The sequence below is a fragment of the Corythoichthys intestinalis genome, chromosome 10 (assembly GCF_030265065.1).
Source record: "Corythoichthys intestinalis isolate RoL2023-P3 chromosome 10, ASM3026506v1, whole genome shotgun sequence".
NCBI lineage: Eukaryota > Metazoa > Chordata > Actinopteri > Syngnathiformes > Syngnathidae > Corythoichthys > Corythoichthys intestinalis.
Window position 1 is genome coordinate 15,052,414 of NC_080404.1, and position 21,050 is coordinate 15,073,463.

At 37.2% G+C, this 21,050-nt stretch overlaps 2 protein-coding genes across 4 annotated transcripts in view; one reads left to right on the top strand and one right to left on the bottom strand.

The window, feature by feature from the left end:
- Positions 1-2,361: 2,361 nt before the first annotated feature.
- On the top strand, positions 2,362-12,079 carry pla2g12b (phospholipase A2, group XIIB). Of its 2 annotated transcripts, none has more exons than XM_057848694.1 (4): positions 2,362-2,832; positions 6,154-6,230; positions 6,349-6,514; positions 11,535-12,079. In XM_057848694.1, exons 1-4 carry the CDS (start codon positions 2,373-2,375, stop codon positions 11,651-11,653), a joined length of 822 nt encoding a protein of 273 aa, XP_057704677.1. In that variant the 5' UTR covers positions 2,362-2,372; the 3' UTR covers positions 11,654-12,079. The 2 variants fall into 2 exon arrangements, with proteins under 2 accessions (XP_057704677.1, XP_057704678.1); XM_057848695.1 differs by having other exon boundaries at positions 6,154-6,218.
- A 6,298-nt stretch (positions 12,080-18,377) lies between these two features.
- Positions 18,378-21,050, bottom strand: part of oit3 (oncoprotein induced transcript 3) — a 37,335-nt gene continuing 34,662 nt past the window's right edge. Inside the window, exons 10-11 of one of the 2 annotated variants that reach the window (XM_057847500.1) lie at positions 19,509-19,608; positions 18,378-19,365 (exon numbers count right to left, since the gene is read on the bottom strand). In XM_057847500.1, coding sequence (XP_057703483.1) covers positions 19,168-19,365; positions 19,509-19,608 — 298 coding nt within the window. In that variant the 3' untranslated portion in view covers positions 18,378-19,167. The remainder of the gene's footprint in view (positions 19,366-19,508; positions 19,609-21,050) is intronic. The other variant, XM_057847499.1, reaches the window with a different exon arrangement.

Sequence of the window (21,050 nt, forward strand, 5' to 3'; positions counted from 1 at the left end):
AAAAAACAAACGAGACAACACATTTTGGCCCATCTGCATGGATTATAAAAGATATTTAATCATTATTTATTTAACTAAGGCTTCAGTATAAAAACTGATAATCATTCTAAGCAAAATTATATCTATACTAAAGCAACATTACTTGAATTGAATATTTCTTGAATGTGAACCAGTAATTTATCCAAGGCTACATGGCCCTCAAAACAGTAACTATGCACTTTTCCTTGTCAACACTAGAGCGCAGCAGTGACTTAAGGGAAAACAGCTGTCATTGTCATTGTCTGATATTCATATTTCATTCAAGAACATAATTTTAGTGACTCATATCTTGACCTGTTTGGCACTTTTTCCAGTAAACATAATGACTATTTTGATTACTAAAAAGCTTAATTGAAGTAAATACTTCATACAATGTGCCTAAGGGTACACACTCAATTAGTTGACAGAAACGCGCAGGCTAATTTCTTCCATATTCTTGTTTACCCATTTAGAAGTCATGGAGAAGGCTGAAATTTTCATCGTAGGTGCATGTCCACTGTGAGAAAGATAAACTAAAAAGAAAAATAAAGAAGTCACAATGCATGATTTTTAAACAATTTATTTGTGTGATACAGCCCCAAATAAGTATTTGAACACCTGTCTATCAGTTAAAATTCTGACCGTGAAAGACCTGTTAGTCCACCTATTAAAAGTCCACCTCCACACCATCCTGAATCAGATGCGCTTGTTTGAGGTTGATAGCTGCATAAAGACACCTGTCCACCCCATACAATCAGTAAGACTTAAACATGTAATATGGCCAAAACCAAAGATCTGTCCAAAGACACCAGAGACCAATTATACACCTCCAAAAGGCTGGAAAGGGCTCCGGTGCAATTGCCAAGCAGCTTAGTGAAAAAAGGCCCACTGTTGGAGCAATCATTAGAAAATGGAAGAAGCTAAACATGACAGTCAATCTCAATCAGAGTGGAGCCCCGTGTAAGCATACAGACAAGTGTTGGTAAATGACCTGAAAAGAGTTGGGACCACCATTTCCCAGTTTATTGTTGGAAACACACTAAGACATCATGGTTTGAAATCATGCATGGCACGGAAGGTTCCACTTCTTAAACCAGCACATGTCAAGGACGGTCTTAAGTTTGCCTATGACGATTTGGATGATGCAGAGGAGTCATGGGAGCATGATTTGTGGTCAGATGAGAGAAAATCGAATGTTTTGGTCATAATTCCATTAATTGTGTTTGGAGGAAGAAGAATGATGAGTACTATCCCAAGAACACCATCCCTACTGTGAAGCATGAGGGTGGTAGCATCATGCTTTGGGGGTGTTTTTCTGTGCGGGGTTACAGGACGAGTGCACTGTATTAAAGAGCGGATGACTGGGGCCCTGCATTATGAGATTTTGGGGAACAACAACGTGGCTGGGTCTTCCAACATGACAATGACCCATACCACACAGCCAGGAAAAGCAAGGAGTGGCTCCGTAAGAAGCATATCAAGGCTCTAGCATGACCTAGCTAGTCTTCAGACCTAAACCCTATAGGAAACCTTTGGAGGGAGCTCAAACTTTGTGTTTTTCATCGACAGCCCAGAAACCTGACTGATCTACAGAAGATCTGTGTAGGGGAGTGGGCCAAGAGCCCTCCTGTAGTGTGTGCAAACCTGGTGAAAAACTACAGGAAACGTTTGACTTCTGTAATTGCAAACAAAGGCTACTGTACTAAATATTAACATTTGTTTTCTCAAGCGTTGAAATACTTATTTTCAGCTGTATCACACAAATAAATCGTTTAAAAAAATCATACATTGTGATTTATGGATTTTTCTTTTTAGATGATCTCTCTCACAGTGGACATGCATCTATGATGAGAATTTCAGACCCCTCCATGATTTCTAAGTGGGAGAACTTGCAAAATAGCAGGGTGTTCAAATACTTATTTTCTTCACTGTATATTCAATATTATTTATTTCTTTACATTTCTGGTATTTTAACATTTATTAAATAATGCTAAGTTTTACATGTTAGTGATAAATTATTGTTCCTCCTTGATGGCATTTGTTTAAGTCATTGTCTTGTGATAACAATGGTTAGCCACTAACTAGAAAAATCCCTTTAGCTTCATGAATTACTTTTTAATGACATCAGTTCTTCAATGATCTCAATAACCAGAAAAACAGAAGAAGAAAAAGATTAGGAGAATATATAAATTGATGGGAGTTGACTTTTGCCCCTGGTAAGCGAGTGCCCTGCTGTCTGCTGAAGCCTAATCACAGGTCAAAGTCTACTACCAGTTGGAGTGTTGTTGTCGTCACTCACTCACTCGCAAAGCTCCTCTCACCCTGTTGACAACACATCTGACATTCTTCTAACAATGCTGCTCCGGGCCGTTGCTCTTCTGCTGCTCCTTTATGTGTCTGTTAGTGTGTGTGCCACTCTGGGTCACTACCAGTCCATAACACAGCAAGAGGAGGTTGCTGTGGTGGAGCCACAAAACACTGCTGTAGAAGAAGTCACCATAAACGAGGACCATAACAACGAACTCTCTGAAGTATTACTTGACAAAACTCCTGAACTAGTCAACGACACGGGAGAAAGTAGCCAAGATGTGGATGGACAGCAACAAATTTCTCAGGATGGAGAAGAGATGGAGGAGAGAAATGATATCGAGCCAGTTCAAACGGACATTTCTGCATTACTTGAAAAGAACAGCAGTAACCACTGGAGCCTCATGTCAATTAGAAACAGTTTCCAAACAGTGCACGGCTACTTTGACTCCCTGGTGGAGCTAGTGGGGGGCCACAATGGCGTGTGTCAGTACCGTTGCAGATATGGTGAGTATGCTTTATCTTATGTATTACTCTGTCAACTTCAAATCAAATGCATGTCTTGTTTTCATAACACAGGGTAAAATTGATAGCCCCCCGTGTGGCACAATTGAAGAAAACTTGGGCCCTTCAAATTGGATGTAGCATGTTATGTCATAGAGAGACAAGCGCTCATAATGTTACATCTTATCTGTTAAAAGAACAACTACTGTATAAGACAGAGGGAGGATTAGCGACACCAGACGAATTGAGGTCCAATGTAGCACTTCTACCTAATTTTTAGTATTTTAATAACAAAATACATTTTTTCATGTAATCAAAGATCCAAATCTAATTTTACCACATTGGTCCCTCTACATACAAAATGAATTGGTTCTGGAATAAGAGACACATTTTCCATGTAAATGCCCTAATCTCTTCCAAGTAGACATGTGCCGATTACCCGTTTCAAGGTGATATGAAAACGTCAAGGTTTAAAAACTGCAAAAAAATTTCCTTCATACCGTCCCTATGGTATTAGCTATTTTTTATGTCCCAAAAATGCACAGAGGAATCCCTTGCATGCAACAGCAAGGCTCAACCCTCCCCCACCAGTTGTTGCTCAGTGTGAGTGAGTCTGAGCCGTGCTACTCGATGGCTGGAGGAGGTGAAACTCCTGAGCTTTTTCCCCCATTGAAGAAAACGAAGTCGCTGGTATGGGAATATTTCAGCTACAGAAAAGTTAGACGGCCGCGGCTTGGAGGAGGAGGGCCAACCGACATGTAAAACATTTTTGTGGAGGGTGGCTGCCAAGGAGGCAATACCTCCAAAATGATTTCGCATTTATATAATAATAAAGGTTAGTAAACACTGTCGTAAACGTTTCTATGAGAGTTAACTCCAGCGTGTTTAATGTGTCTAGCGGTGGTAAACGTGGTGCTTTTTTGTCTCTGGCAACTGTCTGTGTTGAGAAAGAGAGTGTGTGTTTATGAAAACATGATACGAATCATACACACATGCTTTTTATGGGGAAAAAAACATTTTTTTTGTTCTGATGGCAATAATGTTGAGCTGTGGCTGTGGGTTTAGGCTCACCTAAAGGACTGCATTTATTTTAATGTTATTTAGATTTAATTTTTTTTTTTTTTTTTTTTTTTTTTTTACTGTAACTTAATATTATACTTATGTTCCAATTTGCTAATATGTATGGAATATATATATATATATATATATATATATATATATATATATATATATATATATATATATATATATATATATTAGGGCTGTCAAAATTATCGCGTTAACGCGCGGTAATTAATTTTTTTAATTAATCACGTTAAAATATTTGACGCAATTAACGCACATGTCCCGCTCAGACAGTATTCTGCCTTTTGGTAAGTTTTACAGCAAGGTTTTTTTGTGCTGTCTAACAGCGAACCCTTGTGGTCGCTTCGCGACATGGTGTATTGCTTTCTTGCCAGTTCAATATGGCTGCACGACGTCTCAGGCTGACGCCTACGTTGTAATGTTGTGCTTATATGATCCTTGGACAAGATTTGTCCGTAAGTATGGTTGTTGTAAAGAATGTACATATTATGTTAGTAAGCGAACTGTTATATTTTTTGTATGAGACGCTTTTTGTTTATGTTTAGTGAACCTGTATAGCGTGCTAAGCTAACGTTGTTGCTAATGCAATGCTTGTGTACTTTTTTTTGTAGTTTCACTACGGTCTAAAGAGGACAATGGTTTGAGACCATTTTATTAAAAAATCAGATGAAAAAGGAAGAAGTCTGATTATTAAGGCGTCGTTCACTAGCTGTCTAGCTTTGGAAAAAGTAGACGCTTCGGAGTGAGGACAGCATAGACAGATTTAAATGACAGTAGAGTGAAATGCCCACTACAGTCCTTATGTACCGTATGCTGAATGTATATATCCATCTTGTGTCTTATCTTTCCATTCCAACAATTTATTTTACAGAATACATGTATAATTTACAGAAAAATATGGCATATTTTATAGATGGTTTGAATTGCAATTAATTACGATTAATTAATTTTTAAGGTGTAATTAACTCGATTAAAAATTTTAATCGTTTGACAGCCCTATTATATATATATATATATATATATATATATATGTGTGTGTGTGTATATATATATATATATATATATATATATATATATATATATATATATATATATATATATATATATATATACTGTCTCAGAAAATTAGAATACACAATATTCTAATTTTTTGAGACAGTCCTGTGTATATATACAGGACTGTCTCAGGAAATTAGAATACACAATATTCAAATTTCCTGAGACAGTCAGGAAATTAGAATATTGTGTATTCTAATTTCCTGAGACAGTCCTGTATATATACACAGGACTGTCTCAAAAAATTAGAATATTGTGTATTCTAATTTTCTGAGACAGTCCAGTATATATATATATATATATATATATATATATATATATATATATATATATATATATATATATATATATATATATATATATATATATATATATATATATATATATATATATTTACATATCCAGATATGAAACCTTAATATTTTGGTTTAAGGTTATCATACCGTCAGAATATCATACCAGCACATGCCTAGTTCCAAGCCCCCCAAAATTCAGACATAAATCTTTTATAATGCAAAAAATGAATCAAAACATGTAACAAATACATGTTACAATTACATTATTGCACAATAAACGTAAAATCTGAGTTATGCATAATGTAAAAATAAAGAAAAGAAAAAAATAGTGTAAAGAATAAAAGTTAAAAAAAAAAAAAAAAAAAAAAAAAGCACACTCATGTAAAGCTGTCGGAACACAAGGGATGAATGGGATATGTACACATACACCAACGCCAATGGCAGAGCAGCTATAAGTATGTTACATTCAGTAAACTCAGGGAGCTGCAAGTGCTAGCTATACTGTATTTTTTTATTTCGTATCCTGAAATTTCCTTCGTAACAAGAGCCAATATTTTCCCCTTGAGGCGTGTCTTAACCTTAAAAATTCTGTAACGAGAGACGTTCGTAAGTAGAGGAACGACTGTACTGGCTTTTTCCGTGCACTACAGTTGTTTGCTTCATTAGGAGGAACAAATGAATGGATTTTTGTTGCATTACTGAAGAGTGTATCATTAAAAAAAATACTAAAGATTTTAACATCAGGTTACCATAAAGGGTTTCATGCCCGATAAACGTACATAATCATTATAATAAAAACTAGTGATTATAATCTTGAAAAAGCAACATTTTTGATATAGCTCTTCATCACATCTCACTATAAGCGTAAAATTGTGTGTATTTTCAGGAGAACTTCCTCAACCTCGTCCTGGCTACAAGCACCAAGAACCCAATGGCTGCAGCTCATCCATGGTGGGATTCCAGGTGGATGTTAACCTTGGTGGCCTGTTCATGGCACCAAACAGCCACCACACACATACTGATTAGCTCTTGTAGCCGCCACCAAATGTACTGGAATAAACAAGTGTTTCTTCTGTGCCAGCTGGATCTTGGCATCCCTGCCATGACTGAGTGCTGTAACCACCTTGACGTGTGCTACGACAACTGTGGCATCAACAAGTATGACTGTGACACCAAGTTCCGCTCCTGTCTGCATAACATTTGCTCTGACCTCAAGAGGAGTCTTGGTTTTGTGTCCAAAGTACAAGGTGAGACAAAGCCACGTTGACTATTAGAACCACTCTCAGTAGGTAGTCCCCGGGTTACAAACGAGTTCTGATCCAATGCTGGCGACGTAACCTGAATTTCTGCATAAGTCAGAATTACCCCTTTAAGTACCCCATATACCCCCAAGACTCAAAATAACTATCCAAAAACATCTATTAAACGTAGTTTTACTGTCCTCGCCAAGATGTTGGAGCTAAGTCCTAGCAAGACCGCGAGCTAAGCTCCGAAATGACGATGTCAGACATCCGTATGGTTTGCTGACTTTATTCAGCTGCTCACTTGCAGAATGAAACTAAAATAAAAATGAAATTAAATCAGTTTCATCTTCAATAACAACAATTCAAATTTGCGTTAATAGCTAGCCGCTGATAACGCCATAAAAATCCACACAAACGAATAGCATGTATCAGCTAACGTCGCACATCATTAAAAACAGTCACATAAACCCGTCCCAAGTATTTGACTAAAATAGTGTACTGCACGTAACACATCACTTTTGCTCATTAATATTCATTCGTTAGCAACTGTTGCTAGGGGGGTCAAACTGGCGTTTGTCCCTCATGCTAAATGCATGTAAATAGTGTTTGAACGAAATGTTTACTGAGCTAAACCTACCAATTCTGTCCGAAAATTATGTCCCTGGTGCCAAATTCACAGGTAAAGATGTGAAAGAACATACAAATGTTCCGTTAAAGAGATGGCTTGAGTGTCGAGGGCTGAGAAAGACGGGGGGGAAAAACCAACCTGATCCACCTTTTTTTGGGGGTGCATTGCCTTACACCACTGACAATGACATTCTTCTGTTTCAACAAGCTATTCTTAACCACCCTGTCTTTCTTATATATTATATCCTCTGGTTGTCTTACGTCTCTGACCATTCTTGGGGGTAATTTATATTGCTATTTTTGTGCAGCGATCGTAAATGGCACTAAGTGACAGGCAACGAACACTTTTACTTGTTTCATTAATAACAAACTTTAATTCTATTAATTTATTTACACTTCCCTCTAACTAGGGTTGTTTCTTTACAACAGAAAAGGTAAAGCTGTTAAATCTAGAGCCTACATCTAGGCATGAACAGGCTTACTACAAAAAGACCTAGGCCAAACATGGCTAATTTATATAAATATCCGTATTTTAGAAAAATAGGCCTACATGACCGTTGCATGACTGTATATGAATAAAATTTTAATTTATTCAGATCATTCATTGTCAGACATAAGCAGCAGGGCAAAACGCCACTTTAAAAAATAAGTAAATAATATCAAAATGACTTACCTCTTCGGGGCAGGCAATGGATCAGAATTGTCATTCTTAGGACCATGGACCCCAACAAAATTTTTACTGTATATGAAATTGAATGGCTTCACCTTGCTGGCATTAAACTGGTCTTTTGGACGTCCACACAAGTTGATCCATTGTTCATATTTTTCCCTTCCGAGTTTTTGGCTTTGGGAAACGTATGAAGACAACATCCTTCATACAGGCATGCAAACTGGTTAGGGGTGAAAAAGGTGACAAAGTAACATGGACACACGGCAATTAGCAATTAGTCCCATGGTCCTTAACTTCGATTGATAGAGCATCATACTGGATAAACAGAAGTACACCTGTAGGGTGTTTTATGAGCGGGGGTGTGTACGAACAGCGCGGGAATGGGGGTACTTTCAAATGCGACCTGTAGCGGAGCTCTCCGGTGTGATAAACTCTGGATGGCTAAACAAATGAAACGACCTCCACAACAAGGCAAAACTCTTCCCTTCCTGTAATTATCGGAGAGAATAGAGGGGCCTTAAATAACTCATTGTCAAAAATAACTGGTGACCATTCAGAACTTTACGAACAAAGCCCTGAACATGACTTGTATGGAAGGCACTAGTTCATCACTCTAGTTACCTCATTGCTCATGATTTCTTTTTTTATCGTTAACAAGCACTTTACAAAGGGGCCTTAAATAACTCGTCACAACGCCAACTGGCGACAATTCAGATCCCAACTGACTTTACTAGCAAAGCCCTGTGTGAAAGGCGCTAGTTAGCCCCTCCGCAGTTAGCTACCTTGAGTAACTGCGTCCTATGAGGCGGTGAAATATCAAGGACTATCTGAAGTCAGTTATCAAGAAATTAAGCGAATACTTGTGTTATAGACACCATTACAAGCGCAGGAATTGATCGAACGACACGATTGAATGATTTATGACGACTATTATAGGTCATCACTCAAACTTTTAGCTTTAACCCTTTAACACCGAACGTGTCGGCAGCGACGCGTTTACGCATGTCGTCTTTGAAGCTTCGTCACGCTGTAATTACAACACCCACGTACCGCTGGTGGGTCTCATTTGAAAGTGCGGAAGTTGATGTCCACACCAGTTTTTATTTGAAGTCAATCGACCAAGAAAAACGGGAGATAATGTCATTTGAGTTTTATAGTTTTATTACACTCATAAATATGCATTAAAACGCTGCATGTACCATGTATCTATCTCCACATTTCCATCATTTCTTGTCCTTTTTCAAAACCAAAAGCAGCAAAAAAGACTACATATCCCAAGAGCCGATGTGATGTCAAGAAGGACGAACCGAATGTGATAAATTTCTGAGTGAGACGCCAACTAAGGAAAAGGAGGCATGCGAAGCAAGCAACGGCCGGTTGGATTGAGCGAGCGACTTTGAAACTTGCAGAATGAATCTAAAAATAAATTTAGCGCAAGCTAATGCATTATTTCATTAACTCAGGGATGAAGATGAGCCGTATATGTATTTGTTTTCCTGGGATGAGTCGGCGTCTCGGCGAGTAGAAGTGACAGCAGCGCACAAACGGCGAAAGAGTAGGCTGTGTGACGTTGTGTAAGACGCAGATCAGTGACTTGTTCAAGCAGAAGCTTTATTGAGTGCGCCAAAAAAAAAAAAAAAAAAAAAAAAAAAAAAAAAAACTCATTGGGTCGCATGCCAGAAAAATTTGAATTGAACTGAACTAGTTGTCAATATTTTTGAAAATACTTTTTCAATGTTATACGTATTTTTTCTTCACTATAATCTTTTCAATTTTTATATAGATGTGTGTTCGAGAAGCTTGATTGCATGTACGTATATACTTTAGATAAGGTGATGGGTATAATACCTAACTTCACAAAGAGATATCCTCCAAACCCTTTTTGTGTTAGATGATATATATATATATATTTTCTCACTATTTTGCACTGTATATAACCTGTTTTGACCATAGCATGCGTAAAGGCCAAAAACGCCTATGACCATACCCGCTGTTTGTGTTGAATTGTCAAACATAAAACTATTCAATCTTATTTTTTTCTATTGAATGCTTATCCTAACAAGTTGAATAAATATTATCAAGCTTCAAAACGGTTGGTCGAGCATGTTTGGTTGTCAATGGGACACCAACATTACAAATTTTGAAAAAATATTTTGGGATTTTTTTTTGTCTTTTTGGGTTCAAAATGTGGATTATAATTGGTCAGTGAAGAAAACAACAGTTTGGACATGAAGTTCAAGGTGTCCTGAAAAAAGGGAGCCAACTTGGCCATTGTGAACAATTTTTCTTTGAAATATAAAGGCAACATCAAATGCATGCAAATTCGGCCAAAATAGGCTGTAGGTGTTAAAGGGTTAAGAAGTTAACAATTTTTTACATTAATCCCTTACCTTGCCGCATTTCCAACGGGTCGGGGGCGAGAAGCTGGGTTGGAGAGGGGTTCGGCCTCCTCATTGCTGATTGGTGATAACTGTGCTCCCGTCTCTCACGCTTGTCAGTTATTTGTTGTCACGAGAAGAGAGTGGCGGTGATAGGTCTAGGCCATTTTTTTCTCCACAGATCTACTTGATTCAGAAAAATGACCCATTTTGATTTCAAAACGGCGAAATTTTGCCCAAAAGGTGGCAAGTTTGCATGCCTGTTCATATGTGGACGGTCGGAATGTCTACAGTCGTTTCTAACAAGTTCAGGGCAGCATTGTTTGCTCGGCGGTCGTGCCATTTTTCAGTAGATTGGAATCGGGTGAAAAGCATCAGGGTTTTTTATGTTTTTGCTTCTTTCTTGTACAGAACCACAGCCTCTCACCCTCCCTCCTGCTAAGCAGTGCAGCCAAACTGGCCAGTTGTTTGGTACTTAAAGTTAACGACAATTGGCAGGTTTGTAGCTTTGATCTTGCCAGAGAAGCTTGGCAACTCTACGATCAAATGCGCAGATATGTCAATCATCATTTAGCTTGTTACACACTAACGGTAATGTGCTGTGGCAACTCATTGTGTAAGTGAGAGGCTGTTCTCAGCAGTGTGAGCGTCAAAGCGTGAATGAATTTGAGAGGACTCTCTCAATGAAGCATTTAATAAAGACAAGCATTTTTCTACGTTATTCTTGGTTAAAAATAATTCACATAATGAAGGAAGCACAAAGGGACAGTAACATTTTTAGAACTAATTTTTTTTTTTAGGGTGGAAGGTAAAAAAAAACACCTTTTTTTCGGTACCGGATCGGGACTCTGTATCGGCAGATTCTCAAAGTCAGGTGACACGGACTTGCACCCAAAAATATGCAATCGGGACATCTCTAGTTGCCTCTGTGGATGCTTCACAAACAACAAATTTGAGAGCAGGCTTGCAACTGTAATCTTTCCACTCTTCTCTCCTTCACTTATCTGCGCGACTCCTTCGTGGGAGCAAATTCGCTCTTCCTCGTGTGCGCAAATACCTTCTTCTTTGTGTGTTCATGCGCTCTTACTCATGTGTGGAAGTACTACCTGCTCTATGCTACCTGTGCCAAAATAGAAGAAAGCATCACAAAACAAATGTCAAAACAATTATTTAAAAAATTGATTAAAAATTTTTTTTAAAGGCGGATGAGACGTCGTAATGTCATGTAAGTCGGGTACGTCGTAACCCGGGGACTACCTGTATTAGTTCTATATTTGTCACTATTCATTACAGTTGGTCTATACTGTACTAATGACATCAATCTGCTTATGGTTTTCCTATCTCTTAGCTTGTGAGTCCGTAGCAGATGCCTTGTACAACACAGTGTGGACACTTGGATGCCGGCCTTACATGAACAGCCAGAGGGCAGCATGTGTGTGTGAGGGAGAGGAGCGGGATGAACTGTGACATCGACAACTTTTGTATGCAGAACAATTTGAGTTTTGCATATTGGATTTTTCAGAGCATGGAAGACAGATGTGACTGTGGCCAAATTGAATGACGAATAAGGAAAGATGCATTTCTACTCTTCCTATTCGTTCAGGCTCATAGTCAGGCCTGTATCACTCCGTCAACATTTATTTCTGCAAGACTCCAGACAAAGCACGTGTTTTGTGGAAATTAAACACATAACACATAAAAGGCTAATTGTAAGTTCTAGCGTGATTGTAAGTTATTTGCTATTTATGAACGGAGGAGGAAATGTTCCTCAATTACAGTATGTTTACCGACCACAAAATTAAGTTTTCATTTTACAATAAATAAAAGTATTATAATCTACATACACAGCAGTTTAGAAATTATTGAATGCTAGGGCGTAGGTTTGCATAGGGACATAGGGACATGCAGGGGTGAAAGTGGCTAGAATTTCTTGACGGAACTCGCCGACGTGAAGGTTGCCAGAAATTGTATTTATTTATCAATGTTTTTCTTTCTTTTTTTGGGGGGGGGGGGGTCAAAACTCTTAAACTGCTCACAGTTATTTCTATAACACATACAAAAACTGATTTTCATTCAAAATTGTATTTTTTTCAATGATTTGCAAAATAAAAGTTAAAACAGCAATAACCCCAACCTCCATCTCCTAATTTTTATTTTCCCTCATTTCCTCCCATACTAAATGCCATATCTCAATTTTAACTACCATATTTGTCAGACTATAAATCGCACCTGAGTATAAGTCGCACCAGCCATAACGAAGAGGAAAAAAACATATACTGTATAAGTCGCACCGGAGTATAAGTCGCATTTTTGGGGGAAATTTACTTGATAAAATCCAACACATAGAACAGATATGTTGTCTTGAAAAGCAATTTAAAATAAGATATAGAACAACATGTTGAATAGGTGTACAGTATGTTAATGTTACACGATGCATGAACAACAAAATGCAAACGTGGCCAGTATGTAAACGTAACAAAGCTATTATGAGTTATTCAGATAACTATAGCATAAAGAACAAGTTTACCAAACCATCAGTGTCACTCCAAAACACCAAAATAACATGTGAAATGATATAATAATGTGTTAATAATTTCACACATAAGTCGATCCTGAGTATATGTCGCACCCCCAGCCAAACTATGTGAAAAACTACGACTTATAGTCCAAAAAATACAGTACTTAAGAACATAGGATGTATATTAAAATTGAAGTTAATGTAAACATTTACTCTCTTTTTTTAATAACAAAGTTATAAGTAACATACATTCAGAAAGATAAGTACAAATGACTTATATTATGCAGAGTGAAATGGAATATATTTTGAAGATTGCGCAAACATTGACTTGTTTTAAATCATAAGGAAATGAATAAGTAGCCTAACATAAATGAACAAATACAAGTCCAAAGTGCACATTGACAGATTATATGTTCTGGACCTCCTCATTAGAGCAAATAAAACTAGATATGATAAATAAGCCTCCTCAACTCTTTCATTGCTTTTAAAGATTTGATCCATTTTATGTTGCATTGCCCTTATTTTGTCACATCAATTCATTTTTTTTTTTTTTTTTTTTTTTTGCTCTTCCAGAAAACATGCACATTTGAACCAGTCAGAGCTAACTATCTCTGCTGATCACGTATATGTCAGCCAATTGAACGGATAAATGAGTCCAGGCATTTTGCTTTGCTGCATGCATTCGCACATTGACGTGACTCATCATCGTCGGACTCAGATAACTGCAGCCACTGGGGAAACCTCCATGCCGTCCGTGGAATAGAATAAATAATAAATATTGGTGGAAAGGGATTACGCTACCCAAGCACTTTGTTGTTTGTGTTTTTATGTTATGTCTTATGTTAGTAGATTGTTTTGTTCTTGGAGATGAAATGCATGTGTGGCAGCTTAGCATTTTTTTTTTTTTTTTTCATAGCGTTTTGACAGTTGCCGTCATATTTTTGGAATTAAATCACTGTGTACTGGAACAGCATTCTGGCCCTGAATCTTATACCAGAACTGCGTTCAGGCCCTGAATCTTACACTGGAACTGCATTCCTGACCGTTCTGGCCCACTTTCACGCCTAGGGACATGACACTACCAACTTTTCACTATGCTCAAATTGCACCCACCAACTTTTAAGCAACCTTATTTTTATTATATAATGAGTTCAGTTATATATTTAATTTAATGTATGATTTAGATCGTCTTCCCATATGTTGAAAGGATGGAATTGACCCTACCATAATTAAGTGAATGATTTTCATTATGTTTAGATTTACATTTACCCTTTTTCAATTACTGAATGTGCCAGTCCATTTTTTTTTACCTCAAACGCATATTTGATTGGCTGATGACTTGACCCCCCCAACACACACACACACACGCACACACAGACAGCCTTGACAGAAATCAATGTCGACAATATGTCTCCTCCTCCACCCCCTTCGAAGAAGAGGGATATTTCACATTTTTTTCAGCCAGCAGCAGCAACAGCCACTGTAAGTAAGACGTCAATGCTGTGGAGGTGAGAAACACACCACTAATTTTCCTACTGTAAGTCTGACATGCATCAGACTTAGCTTAATATTAAACTGTGTGAACTTGCTAACCTGCAAAACAAGTAAGAAGCTCCTCAGAGAGAAGTGTCCCGTCCCCAGCAAAAAGTGTACATGCAGGTTATGCTGTTATATCGTTCGTACCAATGTTAAGACCAAACCTACGCTTTGATTGAATGAACACATTTTGGAATCAATCTGTGGCTGCATTGTGTTTTTGATGCAGCATTAGAATTACATTGCGGGATCTGTATCTTATTGGCATTAGCGGATTTTAAGGGGGGGCAGGCCCCCTCTGGTAGCCAAAAAGTGTCATTGCATGTAATTGACTTACCTATATGTACAAAAGTTGTAAAGCAATAAAACTGCGACAAAAATGAATTAAATGAACAAAAACATATATTTTTATAATGGGTCAAAATTATTTTTCGAACAGATCATGTGACTAGCACCTTAGATGGTCATTTGCTTTGCATGTAATTTAAAAAAATATGTATACGTATTAGGGGAGGGCAATTTTATTTTTCAAACATTTTTTTTCTTTGATTGAGAATCTATTTTTTTTTTTATTGAAGCTACTTTTTGGGGATTGAATGATTCAGACACAAATATCCTACCCATAATATGGCCCAAACACGAAAAGGATTGCTTCAATCAAACAAAAACTTTTTCAATGAAAAATGAAGTGTTCAAGTGTTCAAAAACTTTTTCTATGATTGAAATCTCTTTTTTTGATTGAAGTGATTTTTCTTTTTGAAAATATATATTTTTTTGAAGTAACTTATTTTTTGATTGAATAATAAAGACAAAAATGTCCTGGCCAAAATTTGGCCTAAAAACAAATCAACATTACTTCAATCAAAAAAGTTGCATCAATCAAAAAAAAAAAAAAAAAAAAAAAAAAAAAAATCAAAGAAAAATGGCTTTCACATGCATTTTTTATTTTAGTTTTTTGAGTTTCAAATTCATTTTTGCATTCACTTTTTTTTTTTTTTTTTTTTTTTGAAGCAACTTTTTGGGGGAGTTGAAAATATATATTTTGTTTGACGCAACTTTTTTTTTATTGAAGCAACTTTTTTTTGATTGAATAGTAAAGACACAAATCTACCACCATATTGCTCCGCCCAGGGGATGCAATTTTTGACTGGGGTAACTATATTGGCACGACACCAGTGGGCGTACCATATTCAATGGATGACGATCTTGGCGAAAAGTATTGCGATTTAGAATTCCCCTCAAGAAAGATGGGAAACAAAAAACGCTCATTGGCAACTTTTTATTATACATATTCTTGTAAGTTCATTTTATTGCTGACACTGCATTTCGGGGTCATCAATATGTTGTGCCCCCCCTTCCCCAAAAGACAAACTCCGCCTATGCTTATTAGGTGTACCTTATGTTGTTTGTTACACTAACTCATTGCCTCGCATGGACAACAATAGACGTCCACTTGACCTAAACTGGGAGGACTCTCTGTGAATTCTCATGTTTTAATGCCCTAGACAGTGCTAGACATCCGATCCATCTCCCAGTCAACATGGATTGGACGTCTAGCGCCGTCAATGGCTGCCAGTGATTTCATGGATCATCAATTTCTATGTAATACTGTATATCAATGTTCAATGACAGTGCAAAATAAAACTACCTGGATGAACTTATGTTTCAGTTTTTACAAAAAAGGCTTTGTGGCCAGAGGCTGTCTTGTCACTTACTATAATATCTATAAATTTTGTGGTGTCAGCGTAAGAGCACACAGATGCATTGAGTTTAATCCATTTTCCGGCAGGGAGTCTTTGTTTCTCCTCATCACAGTACAATATGGAAGCCATACGATGATTTGTATTTCCATTACAAGATGTGTACGCTGGATAGCAATAACTGTGTCATCTATGTAATTGTTTGACCTCATAACCGCAAATGAATTTGACAATGAAGAGCAACCTCACACAGTACAGTGCACAATGCTGATGTCAGCTTTGTTCCACCCTAGGTGCCACACCACTGTGGTTTGTGTTTGAAAGAATGTCAAAAAAGTACTAAGATTAGTTAGCCCTTAATTACCAAACAATCAAACTATTTAGTATTAAATACAATGTGAATGGAGGAGGTGTAGCCAGAAATGGTAATATATTTCAAAAAACGAGAATCTTCATCATAACTATGGTAATGTAAACACATTTATTATTGGTCTTTAAGCTAAACAAGAAAAATGTCATCATGTCAAAAAAAGGTACACTATTAAAACGATTTTTGTGGGTAGTAATTATCATCCATATAGAGTGTATAAATTATACTAAAAGTATTTAGGTAAGCAAGTGAACTGTATTAAATTAGTTACAATTAACTCTCTTTACCCAATTTTAATCAGTATAAACTTCAAGTTGAACAAACAAGATAGCTACTTAAAAATATTAGGTGTAAAATCAAGGCTGAGTATGCGCCAATGTGTCTTCTTTCAAACTGAAAGGAGAACGGTTTCATTTGGGAAGACACTCCAACTTGGATGGTATCGTATAGTAACAGGTAAGTTTGAACTTACTGTTTCTTTTAAAATTGACAATGCGAAAAGATTAACAAGCCTGGTATGCTGCATGTTAAGACACCCCTATTGTAAAATATCTATATATTTTATTCCTGGCTTTCGACAGTCATTCCTGATAGTTAGCTAAAAGCCAGCTGTTTTTCAGAGCATAGCAACGTGAGTTGCTGGTAACTGTGTGGCTTAATTTCAACCATTTACCTTATTTACTAATTGACTTTTCAGGTACGACGTACAGTATTGTCAAATGTTTCGCCCTTCAGTATAATTGAGTGACGCTGGGCTGCTACTGAGGCGTGTAAATGGCAGTAATGGCGGCAACCACTAGAGGCCACCACAACTCGGAGTAGTTACTAAATATTGAAGAACAACTTATCAGCAAGATATCCAATAACCAGATAATGATCCTGATTATATGATTTAGGTATGTTGGAGGAGGGAGACGTGGAAAACGGACTGGATAAGTGCCCTCGAGGACTGGAGTTGGTGCTCTAGGAAGACTTTTCTGCTAGTAATGCATTTCATTTACATTTATTTCTCACATTTATTTGCACACAAATTTCATGAAACTATTTTGCATGTACAACATAGCACTCCTGTTGGGTTCTAACATCTATGATACAGCATGTTTGCCTTATTTGTATCTCAAACTGAAGGGTGCTTGATGCACTCGTGTTGTTCACTGTTCATTAAAACTTTTCTTAAACTCTTGTTTTTTGCATATTACTTATTTTAGACTGATGAACTGAACCCTTGTGTTCTTCACTCATCAGTTAATACTGTACATGAACTCATACTATGAGGAAAATATGTTTGCATTCAATTTATGTTGGGCAGACAATTTGTTAAATTTTAAATTTAATAAGCAAATTGTCAAAAAACAGTTGACAATCAAATGTTTCTTGTTTACAATGACTTCAGGGTAAAACAAACCTAATCTACAATAGTAATAATTACCTTAATTTTCGGACAATCAGCTGCTACTTTTTTTTTTTTTCCATTTTGAATCCTGCGTCTTATAGTCCAGTGCAGCTTATTTGTTAATTTATTTGGGTTAATAGGTAAGACGTGCCTCCTAGCATTTATTGCAGCAGAACAGATGTAAATACATGCATGTTCAGCGGCGATTATTTCTTCAGTTACTGTCCCAGTTAATTCATTAATTGCTAGTTATGGTATTTGGTAACACTTCATTTGACAGTGGTGCCATAAAACTGTCATTAAACAATCATAATTAGAACAGGACACTGTCATAAGCATTAATGAATGCTTATAACAGACGTCATTTAGTGTCTTCTGGCAAATTATCTCACTTTTGAATGGATGTAAAGGATCAGAGCTGGACATAAATGGAGTTAGTAACATAATTTCCCGGATGACACTCAATGACATCTGTCATAAGCATTTAGTAATACCCATAATAGTGTCATGTCATAATTATGACAGTTTTATGACAGTCTTATGCTGCAATGCATGTTAGGGGGCATGCTGGACAACAACAGTCTTGACAGCAGGTGGCAGCAGAGAATGACACTATCATGGGCATTACTGAATGCTTATGACAGATGTCATTAAGTGTCATCCGGCAAATTATGTTACTAACTCCATTTCTGTCCAGCTCGGAACTCTTACATCCATTCAAAATGGAGATCATTTGCCGGAAGACACTAAATAACATCTGTTACAAGCATTCATTAATGCCTATGACAGTGTCATGTCATAATTATGATTGTATAATGACAGTCTTATGGCACCACTTGAAGCAATGAAGCTTTAAAGCCAATTGGTTCAAAGCTTCATGGTGGTTCATTTGGTCTTCTGACCATCGTATGATGCCACTGTCAAATAAAGTGTTTCCGGTTAATATATTTTAGTGTAAATATCCCATAATACAGCGAGGACAGCTGCGGCTTATAGTCCAGTGCTGCTTATCTGTGAACAAATGCTGTTTTCGTGTCACATTTGGTGGGTGGCGTCAGGTGCACCTTATAGTGCGAAAATTACGGTAAATTGATATTTATTTTTAAAAAACATTCAGTAAAATATACAATACACTACAACCATGAGTCAATAATACTTAATTTTAAGAGGTATTAAGTGATATAATCTGCTTCAAAAGGTTAAGCAACCTTTACCCAAATTATTTGAGTATATTATTGTTGATGCATTTATGATAATATTATTAATATAATAATAATAATATTTACAAAGTACAATTGGCTAAACTTTACACTATCAAACTGAGTGTAAATTGTTACCTCAATTTTATTGAGTAAATTCAATAGGTTGTGTTTTTACAGTGTAAATTCATCACAAAGTTGATTTTAAATGCATTGTTGACTTGTATGACTTGACAGGTAATGACAGGTACATTCTGTTGGTTAATTAAATGTCTTTGATCGGAGTATTTGCTGAATTTGAATCTGTCCGGCTGCTGGACTCCGGAATGATGAAAATGGGGCCCCCGCTCAATGTGTGATGTCCCTGAGCTGGGACCCCGCGACGGACACGTCTCCTACAAGGCTGTGAGCAGCGAGAATCTCCCAGGCTGCACACCAGCACTTGACAGTGGAGAAACACCTGCTGTAAACGCACAGAACACATGCGCTGTAATCAGACATCTTGTATTCGCAGACGATCTATACAGCATTGTAAGGTATAATGCAATCATGAACCGTCATCCTCTGTCTTTGGCCAGCTGACTCTCAGCAGGCTGCTTTACTCACCCGGTTCTCCTTGCCAATGAACTTGAAAACAGGAACCTGGTAGTGCTTCGATAGCTGATCTTTGGATAAGTACTGAGTCACTGTTTCATCTGAGATACATCTGCTCACAAGACACACAGGTTAAGTCCTTACAGGATGCTAAATGTGCTATTTATTCATAAATATTTAAAGAAGATATATTTATTCGAACTGGTTTATGAAATTGGATCATTCTATGCCCAGAAGTCTTACTAATTATTTTGGTGGGAGCAGGGGCGCTGGAAGTCACTCACAGCAGGGGGTTCTGAGGATCTTATTTTGTTTATCCCATTCAAAAACAGCCGTTTCGGTCCAAATTTGTCAGACTCGCACTTTTTCTCCATAAAAAAAATAATAAATTGCACACGAATATGCAACAGCGCTTTGCACGGCGGCAGCTCAACAGCAACAACAAACATTAATATGGCTACAATACAAGCTATTTGAAGTTCTCCACAGTCTGAATCTGCACCTAACCTTTCCTCACCTTAGACTATCATAATCTTCAAATTATAGAAAATTTTGCTGCTTTTGTAAAGAAAGCAATCGCTCATTCGTTTTCTCGCCATGTTAATACCTCCTTTATCAACAGGTAACTTTTCAGTTCCAACAGTGCAATGTGACCTGGTAGTAAGCAAGGTGTCAGGTGGTGACCATGTTATTGACAAAATAACTTTTTCAACATTTATATTTTTAATCCCCAAAGATAAATACACTATTATTTCAATCTTTACTGTATCGATTTTTAACAGCAACAAAAACGAATCTACCAAAACTTTTTTTCTCCCCAACAGAAGGGGGTGCCAAAGCACCCCACTTCCCGCGCAACTGGGTAGGAGAATCTATCAAATATAATTTCAGGTTCAAATCATCCTTGTGCATATTGCTTTGAGACTCAAGCGCATAGGTTTGCATAGGGACAGGAGGGACAAAACACTACCAACTTTTTAGGATGCTCAAATCACCAACCAACTTTTAAGCAACCTTATATTCATCATTTAATGACTTGTTATATGGGTCATTTAGATTGTCTTTCCGTGTTTTATATGGATAGAATTGACCCTACCAACATGATTAAGTGAATTATATTCATTATGTTCAGACTTACATTTACCCCTTTTTCTTGCTGAATGTGCCAATCCATCTCCCCCCCTCAAACGCACATTTGATTGCCTGATGACTAGACCCCCCCCCCCCACCACCCCTCGCTCTCAACACAAACACAAAAACTTGATGGACAAACATGTCCACGTGCCGTCTCCTTCATCCCCTTCAACTAGGAGGGGTATTAGAAGTCTTTTTCAGCCAGCAGCAGCAGCAGCCATTGTAAGTAATGTAAACAGACGTCAATGCTGTGGATGGTGGAGAACACGCGCCTGATTTTGCTATTGAAAATCCGACCTGCATCAGAGTTAGCATAGCATTAAACTGTGTGATCTTGCTAACTTGTAAAACTCGAGTAAACTGCAAAAACACACCTCCTTAAAACAAGTTAAAATCCCTTGTTTTCAGTGTAAATCTACT